We start from the raw sequence: 26,577 nt of genomic DNA, 5'->3' as shown, positions 1-26,577 counted from the left end.
TAATGGCTGTTTTTTGTTGCATTGTTATGCCTAGAACAGACTGGTTCATCATGTGTGATAAACGTATAGTATGTCCTGTTGAGGGCACTCCTTGTTTATATTGCTGACCATGTGCTGTAAAAACAAAATGGTGCCACAGATTCAGAGTGAGAATCATAGAAGCTAGCTGTGGAGTCACACAGTTTTCTTACCGTGTCGGACCGTGTTTTACCGTGTTTTAACATCCCTGAGCGTGCATGTAAGTTTTGGACATGTTTGGAAATAAATCAGTGTTTGTTTAACTTAACCACGGAGTCAAGTGGATCACTGGAATTATGGTATATCGGTACGAGTCGCGTAGGCTGTGATTAGCAGTTAGTACATTCTGCCGTAACATTAGTAAGAAAACCTGATCCTCGTGGTCTACTCCTTTGGATTGGAAATGTACTTCGGAGCCCCTGGATTTGGAACACAAGGCAAGGATTTGGAGAAAAAGTGAGTGCACTAACAGTTTTCTGCTTTTCTGGTGGTTTTCCTTTCTGTGGCTTCTTTAAGAGACACTGTGGTATTTTGATGTGTAGCTAACAGTGGCTAACAAAGGGAAATGGAAAATCTTTAATCATGGAGGTTGATGAAGATTCTGCTACATTGGACAAACGGCAAGTGAAACTACAGCTGCAGCTATGGAAGACACACTACAAAGGAAAATCGGTTCAAGGAAAGCTAAGTTGGGCCAAATTACTATGAAAAAGAATGAGATACTGCATTTGATGGATGATGATGGCAATTTGGAGATGATTAAGACCAAGTTGATTGGGGAGTTTAATCACCTCTTTGGAGAGTTTTGTGAGCTGAATCTCTCTGTTAAAAGGCTATTTCAGCAGATTGTGTCAGAAGAAGACATGAACAATGGTTTGAACCAAAGGCGAAAGCATTTGGAGATTTCATCGAACAAGTTAACACTTGGATTATAGATGTCCATAGCCGTTTGGAGGAAGCAAGGAAAGTCAACGAGAATGTCTCTCCTTCAGACAGCGTATCAATGGCAAGCATCTAGGAAGTCTAATAGGTCTAAGGCAAGTTTTTCTTCAACCTCTTCAGCATCCTCTGCTTCCAGTGCACAATTGAAAGCAGAGATGGAAAAGGCTGCTCTGTTGGCATGGGCAGCAGCATTGAAACAACGACAGGCTTTGGAGGGACAATGAGCTAAGCTTAAAGCGGAAAAGGAAGAGATTGATATTCGGACTGCTTTAGCTGCTGCAGACGCTAAGCTCAATGTTTTACAGATGTTTGAAGGATCAAACGCTTCACAAAATGATGATGAACACACTGAGTCACATGAGAATCAGCCAGCTGTGAGAAGTGAAATCCTGGAGGGGCCGTCTCATTCGTGGCAATCCAAAACGTGGATATTGAGATTCAAGACAACACAAGTACTGAACATAATCCTTTGCCACTCTCCAATAACACCGCTCAGCCAAATCACTCAGCTACACCTGATGTAGGAAATCCTGGTTCACCAGAGACTTTGTTCACTGTGATGCAACGTCAAAATGATATTCCTACTTTAGCCCTCGCGCTCTTCCTCCTCCTTTTTCATTTCTTCTCCCGCCTCCCCCCACCCCCTATCAGTCTGAAGAAGGGTTTCAGCCCGAAACGTTGCCTATCTCCTTCGCTCCATAGATGCTGCTGCACCCGCTGTGTTTCTCCAACATTTTTGTGTACCGTCAAAATGATATTACAGAGTTCCTGGTAAGGCAAATAAGTCTTTCTTCTCTACCACCACAAAACATTCCCATCTTCAAAGGGAATCCATTGAAATACAGACTCTTTATCAGGGCATTCCAACATGGTGTGGAGAGTAAGACAGAGAGCAGCAAAGATCGACTCTACTTCATGGAACAATAAAACCAGCGGCCACCAAGGGACTTAATACGGAGTTGTCTACATATGGATCCAGATCAGGGTTACAAGGAGGCAAAGAAACTCTTAAAGGAACATTTCGGAAATGAATATAAGATTTCTGTGGCCTACATAAATAAGGCTTTAAACTGGTCTACAATCAAGGCAGAAGATGGTGAAGCTCTCAATGCACTCGGTCTCTTCCTCACCAGCTGCTGCAATGTAATGACAGATATGGAGTATATGGAGGAGTTAGATAATGTTGCCAACATGCAAGCTATCATCAACAAGCTTCCATATAAGTTGAAGGAGAGGTGGAGAAGCATAGCCTTTGATATTCAGGAGAACAAGGCACAAAGACCAAAGTTCAAAGACCTAGTTAAGTTTATTAACACTCAGGCTAAGGTGGCATTATATCCTTTGTTTGGAGATATAAAGGACAACAGCAAGGGTCAAGCCAAGTATCCAGTAAACCTTGTGTCAGAAAGGAAGAGTGTTAAGACAATGTTACACCAGTGAACAACCAAGCTGGTGTAAGCACAGAGATTAGGCCAAACAAGAAGGCTGCTACCGGCTCTGTCAGTGCTTTCACCAAGCCCTGTCTCTTCTGTCAGGGTGAACACAGCATGGAACAATGTAAGAAAATTAGAAAATCTCTTCACAAAGAGAAACTAGACTTTCTCCATGGAAAAGGACTATGCTTCAGTTGCTTGAAACAGGGGCATATGAGCAAGTTTTGTCAAGAGAAACTAAACTGTGAAGTGTGTTCACTTATACATCCCGCTGTGTTGCACATGAAGAGCAAGGATAAGGCCACACATCAGGGAGAATCATCAGAGGATGGTGAGAATCAATCTGTTATCAGTGGTTTTGTGAACAAGGTTAACAAAGTCTACTCCGGTACTGGGGCCGGTGACCCAGACAGTATCTTAGCCATCGTTCCAGTCCAAGTGAAGGCCAAAAAGGGCAACAAAGTGGTTACATCCTATGCCTTCTTGGATCCAGGCAGCACCGCCACTTTTTGCACTGATGAGCTTATGGATGAGATCAATCTGTGAGGAAAAAAAATTAGCATTCTTCTCACAACCATGGGAGAACAAAAGACTGTTTGCAGCCATGTTGTAACAGGCCTAGAAGTGAGCAGTCTAGAGGGCTGCAACTTTATAGAGTTGCAAGAAGTGTTTTCGCAAAAGACTATTCCAGCTAATAAAAGTAACATCCCACTACAAAAGGACGTGGACAAGTGGCCTCATCTGGAGCAAGTGCAAATCCCTCACATCAATGCGGAAATAGGTCTGCTGATTGGGACAAATGTGCCTAAAGCAATGGAACCAGAAGAGGTCATCAGGAGTGTAAATGATGGGCCTTATGCTGTAAGGACAATCCTTGGATGGACAGTGAATGGGACCCCTAAGGAAGGGTAACTACGAAGCTACAAGAAGTGGTGTGGCAAATGCCATATCAAATAGAATATCTGTGGCCAAACTGGATGAACTATGGAATCAACAGTTTAAATATGACTTTCCTGAAGGTGGCCAAGAAGAACAGCTGGAGATGTCAAGAGAAGACCTTCAGTTCATGGACAGTGTGTCACAGTCCACCAGGCTGGTAGAGGGACATTACAGTATTGGTTTTCCACTGAAGAACAAAGAACGTCGAATGCCCAACAACTGTGTAAACTGTGTTATAGCAGAGCAGTGTGCCTTGAACCTGAAAAGGAAGCTTCTCAAGAATCATTCATTTTGTGAAGATTACATCACCTTCATGACTGACATGATTGACAAGGGCTATGCAATGAGGGTTCCTGATGCAGACCTCAGCCGCAATGATGGTAAGGTTTGGTACATTCCCCATCACAGAGTGTACCATCCTAAAAAACACAAGATCCGTGTGGTATTTGATCGTGGCGCTTCTTATCAGGGAGCCACGCTGAATGGGGAACTTCTTCAGAGGCCGGACCTCACCAGCACTCTAAACGCTGCCTATTTCCTTCGCTCCATAGATGCTGCTGCACCCGCTGAGTTTCTCCAGCATTTTTGTGTACCCTCACCAGCACTCTGATTGGAGTCATCACAAGATTCCGCCAAGAACCCGTGGCTGTTATGGCTGATGTGGAAGCTATGTTCCACCAGGTAAAAGTCCCACCAGAAGATGCTGACCTGTTGCGGTTTCTATGGTGGTCAGAGGGAGACATCAACAGAGATCTGGCAGAGTACAGGATGGTTGTTAGGTATGTGATAATTAGCATATGTAATGAGTGTCTTGTGATATCTTGTGCAAGTACGTATGTGCGGGGGAGACTCAAGGTGGCGTCCTGCAGTAAAGAAGCTTGTAAGATCACTCCCGTGTCCGAGCCTTATTTCAAGTCTGTTCCAAGAATCCGAATACACAACATTTGGCGACGAGGACAAAAGAACGAAGCTAAGAACAAGGCCAGCTAAGAAAAACGAACAAGTTAAAAATAGAAGTGTATTTTGGAAACAAAGGGAACAGCACCAAGCCAAATGGTTTTGAATTGGCGCCAAAAAGAGAAAAAAGGTAGGGACGGGAAGCAATAGCTCAGGGAAGAGCTAGGAAAACAAGCAGGGACAGTAAGGGTCACCAAGCACGGTGTCAGCTTACCTGGAATGTATCTAGGGCTGTGCAGTCCACAGCCAAGCCCAAGCAGCAGCCACAGATGTCGGGTGGGGGCCTAGTACTGCGAAGGCCACGGACAGGTCCAGAAAGCCACCGACAAGAGGACCGTGTAGCCCACGGCCAGCCCCAGTAGCAGCCACCAACGTTGGGTGAGGGCCTAGTACCGTGTAGGCCACGGACAGGTCCAGAGAGCCACCGACAGAGGCTGAGTCTTCAGCCCAACTGGGAACAGTCAGCCTGGTGGGGAGAGAAAGTAAAGAAAGCCCGGTCGGGAGCAGAGTCAGCCCGACAGTGAGCAGAAAAGCGGACAGGCCCGCGAGGAAAGCGGAGAAAAGCCGTGAAAGCCCAGTCGCAAGAGACGGCCGAGAGTGGAGAAAGCTGAGAGGCACAGTCCTGACCCTTGGAGCAGCAGGGACTAGCAGCAGAAAGGCAACAGCAACGACTGAGCCAGCAGCAGCATCGGAGGTCCAGAGTGGCCAGCGGTGTTTAGAATAACAGTGAAGCCCTGGGGGGGGGAGCCAGCTAAAGCAGCAGTGGACCAGAGTCCACAGGCCGCAAGCTGAAACAGTGAAATCCTTCACAATAAAATCTCTCTGTGAATGTAATGCATTGTCACAGTAGAAGCAGGACTGTTGGATGTGTAATGCATTGGACTGCAGTAAATGTGTGCATAAAAGGAATATGTTTAAAATATTCTAGTTGCTATTAACAGCAAATGTGGGTTAATAGTATAAATCTATTATTATAAGATTAAGTAAGAGACAGTGATTGTTGCTAAAGCTAATTAATACAGAACTGTGTTATCCAGGGCAGAAGCCAGTGTTTTGGCTGTCACAGGAGATCATGACTCATCCACTATGTACCTGCCTTTCTCTCCATACCCTCAGTGTTTTGTCCACAAGAGCCACATGAATAGGGCAAATGGATAGCCAATGAACTGGCATGGCTATTCAATCTGTAGGAAAGTGGCCCAGTTAGATTCTGGGTGCAATTTTGAGAAAAAGAAGTCTTGGAGGCTTTTTTTTCCAATGATTTCACTAGAGGAGAGCTGTGAGAGCATGGTTCATATTAGGCTGGAAGAGAGAATTATCACATCTTACGTACGTTCCTGCATCTAGCCTGCAAAGCCCACAGAGAAAACGTAAGTTTCTATAAGGAGGTCCCCTTCAATGGCTACATTCTAGAGAGCAAAACCTCCAAGGGCATCCAGAGGCAAGGAGCCTGAACGAAGACAGAGCAGGACATCTCAAGGAACAAAGGGTGAACCTTATCTGCACTCCCTCTAAGTGCAAAATGGACCTTCCTCAGTGCAAAGGACAGGTCAAGTGCAAAAGGACAAAGGTCAAATGCAAAAGGACAAAGGACCCTGTACAAGTGCAAAAATACAAACGTTGCTATGAAAGCAAAAAGACAAAGGCAAGAGCACCTGACAACGGTAAGTTCAAAAAGACAACGGTCAAGTACAAAACACAAAGGTCAAGTGCAAAAGGACCTTTCCAAGTGCAAAAGGACAATTGAGATAATAGTCTGCTTTCCCGTTTTTGTTGACCAAAAGGACAAAGGCACATTTATGCAAAAGGACAAAGGCCAAGTGCAAAAGGACACAAGTCAAATGCAAAATGACACAAATCAAGTGCCAAGTGACGAAGGTCAAGTGCAGAGAGAAAAAGCTGAAACGATACAAAAGGCATAAACGATATAGGGAAGACTTCCTCCAACGGAAAGATACAACAATTGTAGTGCAGTCTCACTACCGTGCTTATAAAGCAAGAAAACTAAACAGAGCACAAATCAAAGCCAGTGCTGTAGTGAAAAGACAATATAGTCAAGAGTCAAGAGTCAAGAGTCAAGAGTCAATTTAATTGTCATTTTGGAGAAATGGAGGTGAAGAAATTGGAGTTTTGTTCCATTTACACACAAATAGACCCTAGACACAACAAGAATTACATTTTTCATAACCATCCATCACATAGCTGTGATGGAATTAAAAAACCTTATCTCTCCACTGCACTCTCAAAGCCCCCCCGAAAACAGAGTCAAAGTCAAAGGAGGTATTAATGGCTCATTTCCCGCCCATTGAAGCCACCAAGGTGGTGCGAGGTCGCAAGGGGCCTGAACTAAAGAGAGCAGTGTGCGCTCCAAAGAAGGGCAAATGTCAGCCAAAGGGACCAAGGTGAGTGTCAGGGACCAAGCTCCAGTGCAAACGGACAACTCGGTGCGAAAAGGACAAAGGTTGCAGGAGCCCCGAAAAGGACAAAGGTCAAGTCCAAAAGGACAAAGGTCCCAGTGCCGCCGGACAAAGGTCAAGCACAAGCAGCCTTCGCATCGGCAGCAGCAGCGGCATCGGCAGTGCAGCAAGCAGCAAAGGTCAAGCGCAAAAGGACAAAGGTCAAGCTCCAAAAGGTCAAAGGTCCAGCTGCAAAAAGCAACGGTGAGCCAGGTGCAAAGAGTCCAACGGCTTTTCCCGTGGAAAAGGACCTCGGTCAAGTACAAAATGACGACTGAGACCCGACGAGAAAAGGTCGGGTCTCCAGTGCAGGGAGAGATTCAAAAGCTTCCCCCCCCCCCCCTCCCACCCCACCCCCGATCCCCCCACACACACACCCCAACATAAAATAACAACAACTTGTATAAAAAGTCTCACCCGTGCTTATAAAAACGCGGAAAAACTGCAGAGGCCGAGAGCCGCAAATCCTACCGGTCTAGTGCAATAGTGAAAAATATCTACCCCAATATAGATATTACTTGATGAAGAACCAGAAATGTGACTTAACTGGACAAGTAGATGAACTACAGAAAAAGCTTAAATTATACAAAAGGCTTAAACGATATAGGAGAGCCAGTGTTGTATTGCAAAAACAATATAGATCCTATTTCTTGATAAACAACCAGAAAGGTGACTTAAGAAATGTTCATCTACTTATTCGAGTGGGGGCACTGTCCTGTACGGCTGCCAGTCCTGCAGCTGTCCGTTTCTTTCACTTCTTTTTTATTATTTTTAGTACGTTAAAGTGTGTAGTCGGGGGGTCTAATCTTTCATGTGTGGGGGGGGGGGGGGGGGGGTGGTGGGGGGGGAAGGGGAAAAACTGCTTTTTCAAGTCCCTACCTGGTCGGAGAGGCTGCCTTCCTCCGAGCAGCACCTTCGACCTGTCCTCGCGGCCTACCAGTGGGTCCTGGAGCGACGTTTCCCGAGGGGACCTGGCCAGAACCTCGGCTTTGGCGGCGGCACAGCGCTGGAGCGCTGTCGCAGAGCGGGTGATGCCTTGCCTGGGTCGCCGCGCTGGAACTCCAGTATGCTGGGACCGCCGATAAAAACATCGTGGAACCGCGGTTCTGTGGAGCGGCCAGCTGCGGCGCTGAACTTTACATCCCGGAGCATGGGATCTCTCGCCGAGATCGCCAGTGTGTGGAGCTTTGTCCAGTGCGGTATGTTGGCTTGTGAAGCCGCAGTCTCCGGTAAGAAGGCGGCCGTTCCTGGCACCCCAAGCCGCTGAGGGTTCTCCTGACGCCGGAGTACCATCATCTGGCGAGAACGGCCGGGAACATCGGGCCCCGTAACGGCGACTGTGGTGGCCTCAATAGGCCCGACTCTGGATGGACAAGAGGATGGGGACTGGACTTTGTGGATGTTTTTATGTTTTAATGTTAAACTTCTTGAATGCTATGCTGTATTTTTATTAGTGTGCTGCAAGGACATCTGAATTTCCCCTGAATAAGGGGATTAATAAAGTAATTATCTTATCTATCTAATCTAAGAAGACGAGTAGATGAACAACAGAAAAGGCTTGAACGATGCAAGGAAAGATTGAATAAATGTGTGACAATGAGTAGAAAGCGGCTAATAGAAAAGTCTAAAGAAGAGAGGTTGGTCGGTCAAGACAAAAGTATGCAGGACCGATTACAATTAGGACACTTCGGTATAGTCCAGCATGGAGCCTCCTTCACTGAGTAATGGACAAAGGGTTATGCATTGCAAAATCTCATGAAACAACAAGAGCAGATAAATAATCAGAGAAGGGAAACTGAAGCAGAGGAAGCTGCTAGAAAATGGAAACTTGCAGCCATGGGTCAGATCCCACCTACAAAGACGAAAACAAAACAAATACATGAACCATAAAATGATAACTCATAAAGCAAGGGTTAATGTATTTGGTTTAAGTCTAATACCATTGTGTAACAGTGTATTATTCAATGATGGATAGGAAAAGAGGATATACTGTACAGGTGAAATGGACTTAAAAGGGGAGGAGTGCGGTGTAAGTAATAGAAAAGGTTAAATGGTGTTACCGGCCTCCAAGTTAAAGGGGGAGGCGTATTTCCTGCCTCCATGTTAAAGGGGGAGGTGTGTTAGGTATGTGATAATTAGCGTATGTAATGAGTGTCTTGTGATATCTTGTGCAAGTACGCATGTGCGGATGAGACTCAAGATGGCGTCCTGCAGTAAAGAAGCTTGTAAGATCACTCCCGTGTCCGAGCCTTATTTCAAGTCTGTTCCAAGAATCCGAATACACAACAATGGTTGTGCACCTATTTGGTGCTACTTCATCACAGAGCTGTGCTAGCTACGCCCTAAGACGATGTGCTGAAGACACCAGAGACTTGTTTGACGCTGCAGCGGTCGACACAGTGTTGCACAACTTTTACATTGATGACTGCCTCAAGTCAACCAGCTCCGAGGAAGAGGCAGTGCAGCTGTGCCACAACATGAAAGCAATATGCCAACGGGGGGGCTTCAATTTAATGAAGTTGATTAGCAATAGTCGAGTGGTGCTTGCAGCAATACCGCAGGTGGAAAAGGCAAAATAAGTTAAAGATTTGGACCTGGATCAAGACTCACTCCCCAAAGAAAGAGCACTGGGAGTACAATGGTGCGTCCAATCTGACCGCTTCAAGTTCAGAATTGTCATTCAAGACAAACTGCCCACCAGAAGAAACATCCTTTCCAAGGTGAGTTCGATCTATGATCCCTTGGGAATCCTGGCACCGGTGGTTTTGCTAGCAAAAAAGATCTTGCAAGAGCTCTGCAGATTAACGCTCAGCTGGGAAGACATAATTCCAATTCATCTTGCCCAACAGTGGTTGGACAGGATAAAGTAACTGCAGCTGCTCAATGAATTTGGAGTTGACAGGTGTTTCAAGTCAGCACATTTTGGAGAGCCTACATTCGCTCAGCTACATCTTTTCTGTGACGCTAGCGAAGAGGGTTATGGCACAGTTACCTACTTAGTCCAGCAGAACAGCAACAATCAGGTCCATAGCTCATTTGTGATGGGTAAGGCAAGGGTTTCCCCAATCAAACCTACCACCATCCCTCACTTGGAATTAACAGCCGCAACCATGGCAGGGCGCATGGACAGGGTGTTGAGGAGAGAACTAAAGCTGCAGCTTGTGGACTCAGTGTTCTGGACAGATCGCACGGCTGTGCTAAAGTATGTTAACAACGAGATGACATGGTTTCCGCTCATTCGTGGCCCATGTAGTGTCAGAAATACTGAAAGTGTCTACTGCATCACAGTGGAGGCATGTCAGTACACACTTAAATCCTGCTGATTATGCATCAAGAGGACAGAAGGTAGACTCCTTTGTGCAAAACCAATTCTGGATTTCCAGACCAGACTTCCTCACAAAGTCAGCTGACAGCTGGCCTGAGAACCCTGATCACATGAGAGACCTCATAGCAGCAGATCCTGAGATCAAGAAAAATGCAACAATCAATGCTGTTGCAGTAGATTAAAAAAAGGATGTAGTGGAGCAACTGATAGAGCACTACTCATCGTGGCCACGCCTGAAGAAAGCTGTGGCATGGATCATTAAGGTAAATTGCTGTGCCTAGCTAAAAGACGAAAAGAACAGAGTACAAGTCTGACGTCAATGAGGACCAACAAAAACGGCAGCTTCACAAGATTATGACAAGCTACAAGGCAAGTCTCAGCAACAGAACTCTCACAGTAGATGATTTGAGAGCAGCTGAATTGGAGATCTTATGACACTGTCAGAGACAGAAGTTCCTGGAGGAAATCAACACTCTGCAAAAAGGTGATCCTGTCAAAAGAAGAAGCCACATATACAAGCTCGACCCAATTCTGCAAGACGGAGTTCTTAGAGTTGGCAGTAGGCTCAGTCGAGCAGCCATGCCAGAAGAATCCAAACACCCTGCCATCCTGGGTAAGGACCAGCGGGTGTCAGAGCTCATCCTGCAGGAGATCCACCAAGCCGTAGGTCACAGCGGACGCAATCATGTTTTATCCAAGTTGCGTCTAAAATACTGGATCCCCAGTGCAAGTGCAACAATTAGAAGAGTCCTGTCCAAGTGCCTCGTGTGCCGGGCGACTACATGGTGCTTCTGGGCAACAAAAGATGGCAGACCTGCCACAAAGCAGAGTGATAGCAGATGAACCTCCCTTTACTACAACTGGAGTGGACTATTTCGGTCCTTTTGAAGTCAAGTGTGGAAGAGCTGCTGTAAAGCGATACGGTGTCATCTTCATCTGTTTAGCAATTCGAGCTGTTCACCTGGAGGTGGCAGCTTCCCTTGACACTGACTCATTTGTTAATGCTCTCTGCCGATTCATTGCAAGAAGAGGTCAAGTTGTAGAGCTACGTTTGGACAATGGGACCAATTTTGTTGGGGCTGAGCGAGAGCGAGAGCTCAAAAAGGCTATCCACGAGTGGAACACTTAAAAAATAGAGGACACCTTGCTTCAGCGAGGCATTAAGTAGATGTTCAACCCCCCTACTGCCTCTCACCAAGGAGGAGTATGGGAGCGTTTAATCAGGTCCATCAGAAAAATCCTCAATGCCACCTTAAATACACAGAGTCTGGATGAGGAGAGCCTTCAAACGTTACTTTGTGAGGCTGAGGCCATCATAAATAGTCGTCCCATTACTACACCTTCCAGCGATCCAAACGGCCTTGAGGCGCTCACCCCAAACCACCTCCTACTATTGAAAACTAAGCCATCCATACCTCTGGGAGTCTTTCAGAAAGAAGACCTCTATGCATGCCGAAGGTGGTGGCAGGTCCAGTACATGGCAGACTTATTTTGGACGCGCTGGGTGAGAGAGTACCTGCCTGAGCTCCAAACACGGCAGAAGTGGTCACGTGTGTCACGGAACTTTGTGCCTGGGTACATTGTTTTGATTGTTGGACGAGACTGCACCAAGGAACTCATGGGTCATTGGCAAGGTCATCCAGCCAGTGCCAGATGAACATGGACTTGTTCGTCGTGTCCGTGTGAAGACTAAGACCAATGAACTAGATAGACCCCTCACCAAGTGTTGTCTTCTTGTAGAAGCAGTTATAGATGAGGCAGTAGTAAAGACTGCTCTCCTAAGGTATGTCAAGTGCTAGCAAACTCTGACATCAGAACAAAGAAGATGTGATTTGTTCTAAGGATTTTGTTTATGGCTCTTTGTTTATGTTAATTGGTAATTATTTCTAAGTTTAGAGAACAATTAGGGGCTGGGAATGCATGGGGCAAGAATTATCTTGTAATTCCTTTTATTTTATTACCAGAATAAGCATAATGAGTTTAATAATGTTTAATTACTGTTTTTTGTTGCATTGTTGTGCCTGGAACAGACTGGTTTATCATGGGTGATAAATGTATAGTATGTCCTGTCGAGAGGACGCACCTTGTTTATATTGCTGACCATGTGCTGTAAAAACAAAATGGTGCCACAGATTCAGAGTGAGAATCATAGAAGCTAGCTGTGGAGTCACACGGTTTTCTTACCGTGTCGGACTGTGTTTTACCGTGTTTTAACATCCCTGACCGTGCATGTAAGATTTGGACATGTTTGGAAATAAATCAATGTTTGGTTAACTTAACCACGGAGTCAAGTGGATCACTGGCATTACGGTACATCGGTACGACTCGCGTTGGCCATGATTAGCAGCTAGTACATTCTGCCGTAACAAAAATTTAAAGCACACGGTATTGTGAGTTCAGTATTGATGTGGATAGAGAACTGGCTGGCAGACAGGAAGCAAAGGGTAGGAGGAAAAAAATGGGTCCTTTTCAGAATGGCAGGCAGTGACTAGTAGGGTACCGCAAGGCTCAGTGCTGGGAACCCAGCTATTTGGACGAAGGAATTGAATGCAACATCTCCAAGTTTGCAGATGACACAAAGCTGGGGGGACTGTGTTAGTTGTGAGGAGGATGCTAGGAGGCTGCAGGGTGACTTGGATAGGTTGGGTGAGTGGGCAAATGCATGGCAGATGCAGTATAATGTGGATAAATGTGAGGTTATCCACTTTGGTGGCAAGAACAGGAAAGTAGACTATTATCTGAATGGCAGCCGATTAGGAAAAGGGGAGATGCAACGAGACCTGGGTGTCATGATACACCAGTCATTGAAAGTAGGCATGCAGGTGCAGCAGGCAGTGAAGAAAGCGAATGGTATGTTAGCATTCATAGCAAAAGGATTTGAGTATAGGAGCAGGGAGCTTCTACTGCAGTTGTACAGGGCCTTGGGGAGACTACATCTGGAGTTCAGTTTTGGTCTCCTAATCTGACGAAAGACATTCTTGCCATAGAGGGAGTACAGAGAAGGTTCACCAGACTGATTCCTGGGATGGCAGGACTTTCATATAAGAAAGACTGGATAGACTTGGATTGTACTCGCTGGAATTTAGAAGATTGAGGGGGATCTTATAGAAACTTACAATTTTTTTAAGGGGTTGGACAGGCTTATGCAAGAAGATTGTTCCCGATGTTGGGGAAGTCCAGAACAAGGGGTCACAGTTTAAGGATAAGGGGGAAGTCTTTTAGGACCGAGATGAGAAAAAATCTTTTCACACAGAGAGTGGTGAATCTGTGGAATTCTCTGCCACAGAAAGTAGTTGAGGCCAGTTCATTGGCTATATTTAAGAGAGAGTTAGATGTGGCCCTTGTGGCTATAGGGATCCAGGGGGTATGGAGAGAAGGCAGGTACAGGATACTGAGTTGGATGATCAGCCATGATCATATTGAATGGCGGTGCAGGCTCGAAGGGCCGAATGGCCTATTCCTGCACCTATTTTCTATGTTTCTATGTAGGTTAATTGTCTTCTGTAAATTGCCCCTAATGTGGATAGAATTAGCGTACAGGGTGATCGCTGGTCGGTGCGGATTTGGTGGGCGGAAGGGCTTGTTTCCACGCTGTACTACTTAGCAATAACACCATTTTTATCAATTGTTACGTTTTATGGATAAAATAATCTCACCCACAGTATGAATTGAAGCACATAGAAACTTAGAAAATAGGTGCAGGAGTAGGCCATTTGGCCTTTCGAGCCAGCATTGCCATTCACTATGATCATGGCTGATCATCCAAAATCAATACCCCGTTCCTGCCTTCTCCCCATATCCCTTGATTCCGTTAGCCCTGAGAGCTAAATCTAACTCTCTGAAATTGACAAATATTATTGATTTTATTAAATATTGTTCCAAACTTCTTATTAGTGCCTCGACACCTTCAAAAGTTCTAATTGTGAAGTGTCAATATACATTCTAGAGCGTCTATATATATGGCCAAGTTGCTTATCAGCAATTAGTTCGGTAAAGTTAAGAATATTTGTTCCAAAATTAAAGTCCCAATTATTAATGAGATCTTTAAAAGCAAAATAAAGTTAATTGAAACAGTAAATATATTAAAACTGCTATATTGTTTTCTGTTTAACAATGCTATGTGAGATTTTTTTCCCCACTCGGTATCAGCACCTTACTGCATTATCTCAGATATTCACATGAACATTTTTTTTTCTGTATCAATAAATTATCCTGAACACAAAATTCACACCTTTGCTGTTGATGAAATAGACAAATAAAATAATTGTTATTTCTGTGCTTTATTTTTGATTTTTTTTTAATTTGTGTTTTAATTGCATTCTTGATCATTAATTAAGATTATGGATTACACTCTTTAATTTGTTGAGGAAGCTAATCCTGTATGTTCACCAAACTAGTCAGAGAAAAAGTTTCACACTATTCCTAAGAAAGACAATACATGATTACAATCAATCCATTTACAGTGTATAGATATATGATAAGTGAATAATGTTTAGTGCAAAGTAAAGCCAGCAAAGTCTGATCAAGTCCGAATGACATCAAGAGGTAGTAGTTCAGCACTGCTCTCTGGTTGTGGTAGAATGATTCAGTTGCCTGATTCAGTTTCTTCTGGGAAGAAACTATCCCAGAATCTGGTGGTGTGTGTTTTCACACTTCTATACCTTTCGCGTGATGGGAGAGGGGAGAAGAGGGAGTGTCCAGGGTGCGACTCGTCCTTGATTATGCTGCTGGGCTTGCCGAGGCAGCGTGAGGTACAAATGGAATCAATAGAAGGGAGGTTGGTTTGTGTGGTGGTCTGGGCTGCGTCCACAATCCGTTGCAATTTCTTATGGTCCTGGGTGGAGCTGTTCCCAAACCAAGCTGTGATGCATCCTGATAAAATGCTTTCAATGGCACATATGTAGAGATTGGTGAGAGTTGCAGAGGACATGCCAAACTCCCCAAGCCTTCTCAGTGGTGTTGGTGTGCCTTCTTGGTCGTTGCTTCAATATGGGTGGTCCAGGAGAAGTTTTCGGTGATTTTGACTCCGAGCAATTTGAGGTTTTTGACCATCTCTACTTCAGCACCGTCAATGAAAATGTGGTTTGTGTACTGCTTTGCCTGATGTTGATCACTATCTCCTTTGACTTGCTGACATCGAGAAAAAAGTTGATGTCTTGACACCAGGACACAAGGTTCTCAATCTCCTTCCTGTGCTATATCTCATCATTATTTGATATCCAGCCCACAATGGTGGTGTCGTCTGCAAATTTGAAAATTGAATTAGATTAGCAGATGGCTGCGCAGTCATGGGTGTACAAGGAGTAAAGTAGGGGGTTGAGAACGCATCCTTGCGGAGTCCCTGCGTTGAGGATTATTGTGGAGGATGATTTGTCCTTTATCCTCACTCCTCTGATGGCCAGGAAGTCGAGGGTGCATTTAGTAAATGTGCAAGGGGCTGACCTGGGGACAAATATTCAGTGAGGTCCCGGTCACACGTGAGGCCAGGTCCCCCAACGCAACCCGTTCCCACAACGCAATATTCCACCACTCACCCATAGCTCCCAACTGAGCAGGTGCGGCTCATTTCCCCTCATCCCTAGCATTCTCCACTCTCTCTCCTTCCTCTTCACCCTCCCTCTTCTTTCCCCTCTCCTCAATGCCTCTCTCACCTCTCCCTCCCTCCCCTTTCCCCTATCCTCAGTCATTCACCCCCTCCCTCCATAACTACTCTCCCTTCCCTACCCACCTCCTATTCCTCTATCCCCCATCTCCCCACTACTCACCTCCCCCTATCCCCCCATTATCCCTCCTCACCTCCCCCACTGCCCTCCGCTCCCTCAATTTCCCACGCCCCCTCCTCTCCGTCTATTCTCCCTCACTCTCCTCACCTCCTCTCTCTTCTTTCCCCTCTCCTCCAACCCTCCCCCAATCCCTCCCTTCCTCACCTCTCCTTTCCCCTACTCTCAGTCACTTCCTCCCTCTCCCTCCCTCCCCTCCCTCCCTCCCTCCCTCCCTCCCTCCCTCCCTCCCTCCCTAACCTCCTCCCTCCCTCCATACCCCCTCCTCCATCTCCCTCTGTCCCTCTGTCCCTCCTCCTCCCTACTCTCCCTCAACACCTCCCCCATTTTCCCCGCCTCCCTCCCTACCCCCGCCTCTCCCTCAATTTCCCCACTCTCCCTCCTCACCTCCCCAAGATCTCAAGGTTGCCACTCCTCTGACCGGAGGTTGCTTTGACTGTAGCCGCGTCGACCGGAAGCCAAGCCAACCAGAAGACGCCCTGGGTAGAGGCAGGCTCCACCAGTGAGTGAAGGCGGATGCGGCCAGTCAGTGCAGTGATGGTGCAGGAAGGGGCGTCATCGTCCCTGCAATGACTGACAGGAGAGGAGGCCAATATGCGCATGTGCGGTTTTTAAGATATTAAAATCTTAATAACTTTTAAAATATACCACCAATCGGAACAAAACTTGTTGCACTTGCAGCACAGGAGAATGGCGAGTAAGGTGGCGGAAAATCGTAGCGATATCGTGTACCGTTTTTGCGCAAATGTACAAAACAACACGAACCAGAAGGTAACAAAATGAGTTTTAGTTAGTAGAGATAGATAGATAGATAGATAGATAGATAGATAGATAGATAGATAGATAGATAGATAGATAGATAGATAGATAGATAGATAGATAGATAGATAGATAGATAGATACTGATTGCATGAAATTAAATTACAAGTAGAACCAACCAGGTTTTCAACGGGTAATTCAACAGGCATGTGGTGGAAGGTAATTTGTAGAGTTTAGTTTAGTTTTAGTTTAGATTAGAGATACAGCATGGAAACAGGCCCTACGGCCCACCGAGTACGCACTGATCAGTGATCCCCATACATTAACACTATCCTACACACACTAAGGACAATTTACACTTATACCAAGCCAATTAACCTGCAAATCTGTACATCTTTGGAGTGTGGGAGGAAACTGAAGATCTTGGAGAAAATCCTTGCAGGTCACAAGGAAAACGTACAAACTCGGTACAGACAGCACCCGTAGTCGGGGTCTAACCCAGGTTTCTGGCGCTGCAAGTGCCGTAATGCAGCAACTCTACTGCTGTGCCACCGTGCAGCTAGGTTAAACCTGCGGACTGGGACTGACTGGACAATTTGAGACTAATGCAGGGCAATTTTCTCAACCTATTCCAGAGTACTTTGATTCTAGAGCCTTGGATTTTACTTTGCAAAGTGTAAATCCAAAATCTTGCCAGTAAGACATTTTATGTCAAACTATTATAATTTTATAAGCTGAAGTAGATGCTGTGATTTTCAAAAAGTATTTAAGATCCCGCCTAATGGATTGAAAAAACTCTGTTTGTGGATATGCAGCTTGCCTGTACAGAGCTCTATCCTGGTGCCCATGCTTGAGTCCTGAGCCTGGGTGGCCAGATGTCACCAGCTGCGAATTACACTTAGGATACATTTCCATTACAACTCCGCAATGTCTTAGCATTTGACTCTTTCCTCAAAGGACTTTACCTCTGTTTACTTTGGATTCAGTCCACTGCAGCATTAATGCACATTCCAGCTATCCACCTCAGACCAGTTGTATAGCCAAAATGAATTATTTGAAACACATTGAGATGATTAGAAAATTCTGTGAAACTCTCTAATGTCAAGGAATATTCATGAACAGCATGTACGTTTAATAATAATAATATTAATAATAATAATAATAATAATAATAATAATAATAATAATAATATCTTTTATTGTCATTGCACGTCAGTGCAACGAGATTTAGTATGCAGCTCCAACCGATGAAAAAGAAAAGTAAAATAAATAAATAAGCTGTGTGTCGTGATCATCCGAGGGAGACAGTCGGAGGGGGGGCGGGGGGGGGGGGGGGGGGGGGGGGGGGGGACTCAGCAGGGCCAGTTCAGAGCCGCTATAGCTCTTGGAATAAAGCTGTTTCTGAGTCTGGAGGTTCGGGCGTAGAAGGCCTTGTAACGTCTGCCGGAGGGAAGTAGTTCGAACAGTCCGTTACAGAGGTGTGATGAGTCTTTATGGATGCTGACTGCCTTCCTGAGGCACCGTGTGTGGTAGATGCCCTCCAAGGCTGGTAGCTCTGTCCCAATGATCCTCTGCGCTCTGTGGACGACGCGCTGAAGAGCTCTCCTCTCTGCCTCTGTGCAGCTGAGATACCACACACAGATGCCATACGTTAATATGCTCTCTGTGGTGCAACGGTAGATATTGTGATATTTTGTGTAATCATTAAACACCATTGTTGTTTTGTTCAGTAAATGTCTGTGAGTTAACGCTGGAACAAAATAATTCAGTGAAAAATGCTATTGCTCACCCACTGGCTTCATTTTGGAAAACTAGACCACTTGCTGTTCTCTCTCTTCCTGTATGTGGGCAGCAACTGAGGAGCACAGTTCCAGTGGTGAAAATTGCTCAGAGCTGGTCAGGGAGGTAGAGAAACTATTCCAAGGCTGCTTGGCATCCGTAGATTGGGTGTGTTTAAGAACTTGGCAAAAGGCCTGAATGGATATACCACAGTTGTTACCGACATCATACAGAAATATGTATTGGGGTGCATTCCTACCAAGATCTTCCAAATGTTCCCTAACAAGAAGTCTTGGATGAACCAGGAGATCCACAATCTACTGCGAGTCAGATCACGGACATTCAGGTTTTGTGAAACAGAGTCATATAGGAAGTACAGGGACAACCTTGATTAGTCCATCAGAATTGAAAAAATACACTTTAACCTGGAGGATGAAATGGACGTTCGACAGCTGTGCAGGGCTTATGTGCCATCAGTTAGTTCCTCCATGGCGAAACAAAGTGGAAATTCACTCCCAGACATGCTCAATACTTTCCATCCTCCTTTTGATAGGGAAAATGTTGATGTACCTTCTCCACCCTCCATAGCTCCCAATGGCATAGTGATTTCAATCATCGGGTCAGAAGATCCTTCCTGAGCGTGAACCCTCTGAAAGCATCCAGCCCCGATGGTGTACTTGGCTATGCAGTTAAAACCTGCTTGGACCAACTGGCTGGAGTTTTTCCAGACTTCTTCAACCTCTCATTATTAAAGTCTATGCTTTCCATCTCCTCTAAGAGCACACCAGTGATACCAGGGACAAGAAGAGTAAGGTGAAGTCTCAATGACTACTGATCGATGGCACTAACATCCGTGGTGATGAAATGCTTTGAGAGGCTGGTTATGACGCATATTCATTCCTGCCTTAATAAGGACCTGGACCTGCTACAATTTGCCTACAGCCACAATAGCTCATTAGGGGACGTGATCTCGCTGGCTCTCCATTCTGCAGTGGATCACTTTGATTACAAGAACCCTTACATAAGGCTGTTGTTCATCAACTATCGCTCAGGTGCAGGAGTAAACCATTCAGCCCTTCGAGCCAGCATCGCCATTCAATATGATCATTTTCTAAAATCAGTACCCTGTTCCTGCTTTTTCCCCATATCCGTTGATTCCTTTAGCCCAAAGAGCTAATCTAACTCTCTCTTGAAAACTTGGTCCAACATAGGTACTAACCTCAGCCATCAACAAAGGGTCCTTCCTATAGGAGATACAGCCTTAACAAGGCAGCCAATGCCATTAGAGAACCACTGCACCCTGGCAATGCTCTAAAGGAAAATCCTGACCACCAGGTCCACAAACAGCTGTTACCCAACAGCCATCAGGCTACTGATCACAACATTAACTCCAGGAACTATAACTCTTCTACAGACCGTGTCTTTGGTTGCACTACTGACTTTGGGTTTCTTGCACTATTATGATCACCTAGTATGATGGTTGCATTCATGTATTTTTGATTATTATATATTATATTGCATTTAGGGGCCAGTGAAGCTGCAGCAAGTAAGAATTTAACTGTTCTGCTGTTGCTATATATGTCAATTAATTACTGTTGACTGTTGACCATTGATACCAAGTGTCAATTCCCATGAATTTCCTATTCCACTTCCCATATAATTCGTAAGAATGTCCTAGTTCAGTAAGCCAAATTGCTTCTGTTGGTACTTCTTTTATCTTTAATAAGGTAAAATATGCCTTTCAGATAGATGCACCTAGTCTAACATAGAACAACATACCCACACAAAATTGTTCATCCAATTAATTTGAGTTAATTATTCATTGCCTTTCGATTGTTATCCATGCTTTATTTTACTTTCCAAAGTTCTAGAATATTTTAATAAAGATGTTTCACTTTTAGGATCCTGTTACACGTTTGGGGTTTGTCTATTAATTTGAACATTAAGCTACAATGGTATTTGCATTAGACATTGAGGCAATAAACGTTCACACAATTTAGATCTGCTATATAATCATCTGATCTCCACCTCCAACCACACCATCCTTCAACCACACATTTGGGCAGGACAGTTGTGCAGCAGGTAGAGCTGCTGCCTCACAGCGCCAGAGACTTGGGTTCGATCCTGACCACGGATGCTGTCTGTGTGGACTTTGCACATTCACCCCGTGAACCCCGTGGGTTTCCTCTGGGTACTCCGGTTTGCTCCCACATCCCAAAGGCGTACCGGTTGATTAACCACTGAGTGTTCCTAGTGTGTAGGGAGTGAATGAAAATGTGGGATATTCTGGAACTCGGTGGGCAGAGAGTATTTTTACGCGTTTATCTCAATCTCAATCTCAATACAATGTGATCTACGAGCCATTTTTTACGATTTAATTAAAGATAAATGTTTTTCTACCATATTTGTCCTATACAGAACATAAAAGAGTACAGCACAAGTACTGGGCCTTTTGGCCCACAATGTCTTTGCCGAACATGATGCCAAGACCATCACTTATCTACCCGCATATAACCCATGCCCCCTGCATATCCATATGCCCGTCCCAAAGTATTTTAAATGCCACTAAAGTATCTGCTTCGACCAACACTCCCGTCTGTACAATCCACGCACTCACCATTCTCTGTGTAAAAAACTTGTCCTGCGTATCTCCTTTAAACTTTGCCCCTCTCACCTTAAATCTATCCCCTCTAGTCCGGGTGAGAGCCTTGCTGATTTATTAGATATATAATACACATTATTCATATTTTTATTTTCAGTCAGTACAATCGTTAGCGTTCTTAAAGTGAAGGCTTGAGTCTGTCACTGACTTGATATTCCAAATAAATCCTCACATCCCATGAGGTCACACATCCCTTTCGATATAACGTATACTTTGCGATACCAACAATCTCTTGCACAACTAAAATGAAAGTTCCCGTAAATTTAAGTGGAGCGCGAACTTTGCAGAACGCCTGTCAAGGTAGCGACGTTTCCCACGTCATTACTTGCAGTGTCCTGTCAAGTGCATTATTCTTGCACTTTGTCCGTTAGTCATTTTTCACTCACACCCGCACCTTTTGTCTCCAAATAAAACATTTCCACAATAAGCAAATCTTATTCCTACACGTTTATGATATAATAGGGACCGCGGACTGCCACTGTGCAGATAATCCCTAAGCAGTGTCACTGTATTGGTTTTGTAAAGGGTCACCTCAACATTTGCTCGCTGAAAGGATTCCTTCCACAATAACAATATCTGAAGCCCATACATTTATGATGCACTAGAGACTGGGGGTTGCCAGTGTGTAGATATTTCCCACATAATTCCCTGCAGTTTCCTGGACGTGTTGCATGCTAGAATGAAGTGCCTCCTCATTGTTTGACTGAACTATTATGTGCTTAACATTTACATAACAAAAGTGCCACTCGACTTCCCCGATTAATGCAGCTGAAGGGCTCTTGTGGTCCCGTAATAAACATTGTTGAAATAAATTATTTGGAGCCCTGGTTACTCGTGGGAGAATGGCCACCGCGGGTTAGCTGATTGGATAGTCAATGTTGTTGTCACGATGGTTTCATAAACACCAAGTATTATGTTTTTCTCTATTGTGCCTTGTATACAAAAGGTCTGCTGTCTGCCCGGCTGATCAGTGGACCAAGAGACCCTCTCTCCATATACTGTATGGTCACTGTCAATTAAATGAACTGCTCCTTGTTCTCTTGTATTGTTCAGGAGTCCCTTAAACATTTTGTCACAGAGAACGAGAATGAGAGAGAGGAAAAAGTCCCCGCACCCTCTCAACGTGGTACCTCAGGATTCTTTCTGTTCTATATGCCTGCGTCCACCGGAGTTGATCATTTTACTATAACTCCAGGCAGTACTCATTCAATTGATCGTTAGTCAGTTCGGTTTTTCTTGTGTGCAACCGATATTATTTCCACAGATCCCTGGCTCAACAACCGTAAAGTAGTTACGTACATTGCTTGGTGCATGGGAAGATACAAGGGTAGGCTCGCTCATCGTTTCGACAAGTATCACCATGGATTCTTTTATTTGGTGCATGTTTTGAAAATAAAAGTTTGTCACTGATGTCACCCCTGAGAGGCCAGGGTAATGGATATAGCAATAAACACCCGGGTTAAAACTACAATGCATTAACATAATTTAGAATATAAGAGACTAGTTATTGAAGCGAAGTGAAACATAAAGATGATCGCTTCTCCTCTGTATCTGACAGTCCCGGTTCATATTTGTTATGCCTGTTGGCACTCTCTAAGCAGTGTTATATGCAACGGTAACCCGGTTCTTTACCAAGCGTTTGGCGGATGATTTATATTAGGCAGATGCTATTGACAGGCGCTTGTAAACCAGTCCCTATTTATCCTCTGGGTTAATTATCACTCCAGCTGCTAGACCCTAGGCTTTGCAGTGCTAATGTCTTCACTCCTCGCTGGAGAAATCTCACTATGTCTCGTGTACCAAAATGGCACGGGAATGTTCAATCCGCTTTCGACTTACCTAAAGAGCCATTAGTCCATCTATGTACATAGTAGAAACAAAAAAGCGCCTGGACAGTAGTTAGCAAACATTTCACTTCGGGTCAACAGGTCATCTTTTAAAACGTAATATATTTACCAGCTCTGTCAAAATAACAGGTAGTTGACAAAGTATTCTACGATTCTATTTTATGGTCCTTCGTTTATCCGAATTGATATTTACGAAATGGCAAGTCTGTCAAAGTCTATATTTACAATTAATCATTTGAGACGCGAATTTAAAAAAACCCCAACTTAAATCGAATCATGTTGCGAAAACAAACGATATTTGCAAAAGATTAAAACATAAATTTACTTCAGTGTGTATGCGAGGTGAGGAAAGATGCTTCCGGGAAGACCATACCCACTTTAAAGTACATATAAAGAGGTGTGCAAACAGCTACTTACAGCGGTTACAAATGTAAGCATACAGGTTTCCCTTTATGTAAAATCCGCATAATAGGGTTGCGGTCGTTAAACAAATCCGTCAACCAAAGTAAGTTTATTTGTGGGCGCAGTTAAACTTTTGACTGGGCTTCCAACCGCAACATTGAAGAATAAAATAAACAGCAAGAGAAAAGATAAATAAACTTGTTCTGCAAGGCTGATGTGGCGCGACTTACTTGAGGAGGCACGGGCAATTCCCCAGAGGACTGGGCCTGCTTTGTGTTAAATGTTTAAAGATTTCAAGCGATGGAGCTTATTCTTACTGCAAACACTCTTATTTACAAGGTCAAGTATACCAGCACTCGACGGGCGCTTAAGAGTGTAATTATTTATCTAAGGGCGTTTGAGTGAAGATCAGGAGCCCTGGCAGGAGCCCAGCCTGAATGCCCTCAAAGCCACTCAGAGTAGAAGACATTACATTATATGCATGGTTTCTCCGATGTATTTTGCTTTTTTTTTGTGATGATCCTCATCTTTGACCCTTTTCCCTTACAGCCGTGGAACTAAGTAGACATCTCGTGGATGCACATGGGTCAAACAAGTGGACCGGCTGCATTCCACAACACATGCAATTGTCGGTTTAGTTTTTTTGGGTTAAAAAGTGAAATATAACAGATTTTCTTACACATTATGCTCACAGGTATGTACACTGGAAATATGTAGACAACTATGCCATTTGTTGCATTATGCAGCAACTAAAAGATAAATCTCCCAAAATATAATAAGAAAATTAAATGTTTCTTCGGAAACTTCATATAAAACATCCAGTGTGGACTCAGCATGTCTGTTAATATTGCTTACTGTGCAATTGTAGTGTTCCGCCTCTCCGTGCATTAGAATTATTTTTTTCAATAAGGTGGTTGTTCTATTGATTTCTACAGCAACTTGCAATAAAAGTATGAAAGGCAGAAGAAACACAATTATCCGAAAGTCAAAACTCGACCGTGCTGTCAGCTGTGAAAACAGCAAACTCGAAGCCCCTGGATGTTTGGGAGAACACAAAGTTCGCGAAACACCTTATTAATATTAACAACGAAACGCCAACATTTTCACATTCACCCAACACACGCACACACAGAGTCTTGGGGCATTGTTTTGAACTAGATGACTCTTTATGGCTTCTATGAAAATACAACGTTAATGGCAACCTTACAAAATATTTTAAAAGAACAATTTCTATCAAAGCCAATTTTTATATCTTTCGTTTTCCAAAAATACATATTTAAAGATTTTTCAAATCTATATGTCGCATCTTATATTGTTCAATTGGTAACGTCGATCGTTCAATATAAATCAATTTCCCTTTAGTAAAAAGTATTGAAATTTTGCACCATAGCCGGTAAAATCAATGCATTCACTTACTGCTCGATGCAAAATCAAAGCCATGTGGTTAAGTCTATATTGCAATAAATTATTCTCCAAATGTAACTTTATACACAAGCACACAACTACTGGTTAAAAAACACCAGTCATATAAGATTTATACTAGTTGCACCAGAGAATAATTTCATATCTCTGATGCAAACGAAATACAAACAAATCTTACCAGAATTAAAATTTATATAAAAAGTCTATAAATTGTCTTTTTTTTATATTGTAGATGGCAGTGCAGCGCTTCTTTATTGAATAAGAATATAAAAGTTGCATTGTTCAATTATAACCGGGCGATCAGTAGTAGTAGTAATAAAATGGATGCCATCAAAGTCAAAACATTAGGCACTTGGACGGTAGAGGAGCCTCTGGCGCTTGAAGCGTACTTTTTCGTGCCTCTATTATTATCATCATTATAGCCGATAACGTTGTCTGTTGGATCATCTTCATAGTCCCAGTATTCATCCGGCTCCATGTCCGAGCCGCTACTACCAGAGCTATGCTCGGGTCCAAAAAAGCAAAGTCTGGCCATGTTGTCCTTAATCGCCTCGCAAATGGGGCGATCGGATCCATCGCAGATGCACTCCTTGAGAAGCAAAGCTTTCGGGATAACCAGCATGCTCTCGATTACTTCGCGGCACTGATCTGTGCATTTGATGCCGTTGAAAAGTTTGCCGCAGTTCTGGAGGTAGCGGCGCATGGCGTTGTTGCACTGTGAATCCATCTCGCATTGCAGGCGGGCTTCGGTGCAGCCCATTACCCCGTCCCGGTTTCGGGTCCTAGGCAAGCAGGGCTCGATGGCACGCTTGGTGCTTTTGCACAGCTCGTCGTGGACGCAGTCGCAGTTCTCCAGCATGGGTCCGTTCTGCGTTTGGTTGAGGTGGATGAGAGCCGACATGCAGTGGCTGGGACACCGCCTGGTCTCCAGGTTTAACACTGACCTGCAAGCCTCAGTGTACTGCTCGTAAGCGAAGCTGCAATCGGGCTCTCGCTGGCACAGCATGATTGCTTGCCAGCAGATCCGCCGGGCCAGCACTCCAGAATTGCTGAAAACCATCAGTAAACAGACGAGTAAACAGACGAGTTGCCCCCCGAATCGGATCAAGCCAGAGAGACTTGCCATCGTCTTGGTGTCTGAAAGGTTTGGAGTTTGCTATTTCTTTGCATAGGGGATGGCTCATGTCACGCATCCATTCAAAAGTCCTCTGCGACCGAAGCGAAGAGTTTCTTCTTTCTCGGTATTTGCCCCCAGAACGTCTAACCGCGTTCTCCCCGCCTGCCTTCCCGTCAACACACTGCATGCAATGCTTCGAAGAGTTTGGGCTCCGTTTCTTTTTACAGCAGACTTCCCTCCTCTTCCTCCCAATACACACAAAAACCCCAACGTGCTCTAATGCCTTGGGCAGCGGCTCCTAATATATGCAACAAGCTGCAAACCAGCAGCGGTGCAGCCCCGACCTATCCCTGCCCCGGGCGCCGCCTCCGCTCTTTGTGTCGCCACATCCCATTGGCCGAGAGTCGCAGCTCTCGCCCCGTTCACTTGAGACGGCCGCTGCTATTGGTTGACATCACCCGCCCTCTACGCTCATGTTGCGAGTTTGTAGAGGCTCAGGGCTGTCCCTCCCGCCCGCTGTTGCCAGTTGACAGCTCCTGCCCCGCCATGAATACTCCCACCACAAGGTGCAATCCATGCATCCGCTCACTGCAAGCTGCACAGTGTGATTGACGGCTCCTTCAGCCAATCACAGACCCGGAGCCTGAGACCGCGGCAGCTTCCGGTCCCGCCCCCTCGCGGCGTCTCTACCGGAAGCTGCGGCCGCCCGGCAGCGTCTCCGCCTCCCTCAACGTCATCAA

At 44.8% G+C, this 26,577-nt stretch overlaps 1 protein-coding gene across 1 annotated transcript; it reads right to left on the bottom strand.

Annotated features, from left to right (window-relative positions):
* Window positions 1-24,442: 24,442 nt before the first annotated feature.
* Window positions 24,443-26,146, bottom strand: gas1a (growth arrest-specific 1a). Its single transcript, XM_055632930.1, has one exon. It carries the CDS (start codon window positions 25,844-25,846, stop codon window positions 25,007-25,009), a length of 840 nt encoding a protein of 279 aa, XP_055488905.1. The 5' UTR covers window positions 25,847-26,146; the 3' UTR covers window positions 24,443-25,006.
* Between the last annotated feature and the right edge of the window lie 431 nt (window positions 26,147-26,577).

The sequence above is a fragment of the Leucoraja erinacea genome, chromosome 3, assembly GCF_028641065.1.
Source record: "Leucoraja erinacea ecotype New England chromosome 3, Leri_hhj_1, whole genome shotgun sequence".
Taxonomy (NCBI): Eukaryota; Metazoa; Chordata; class Chondrichthyes; order Rajiformes; family Rajidae; genus Leucoraja; species Leucoraja erinaceus.
The sequence above is the reverse complement of the archived record's forward strand: the minus strand, read 5'-3'. Positions and strand labels throughout refer to the sequence as shown.

Bases quoted from the DNA above. Each gene is read 5' to 3' on its own strand.
- gas1a (XM_055632930.1), bottom strand. From the start codon at position 25,846: ATGGCAAGTCTCTCTGGCTTGATCCGATTCGGGGGGCAACTCGTCTGT.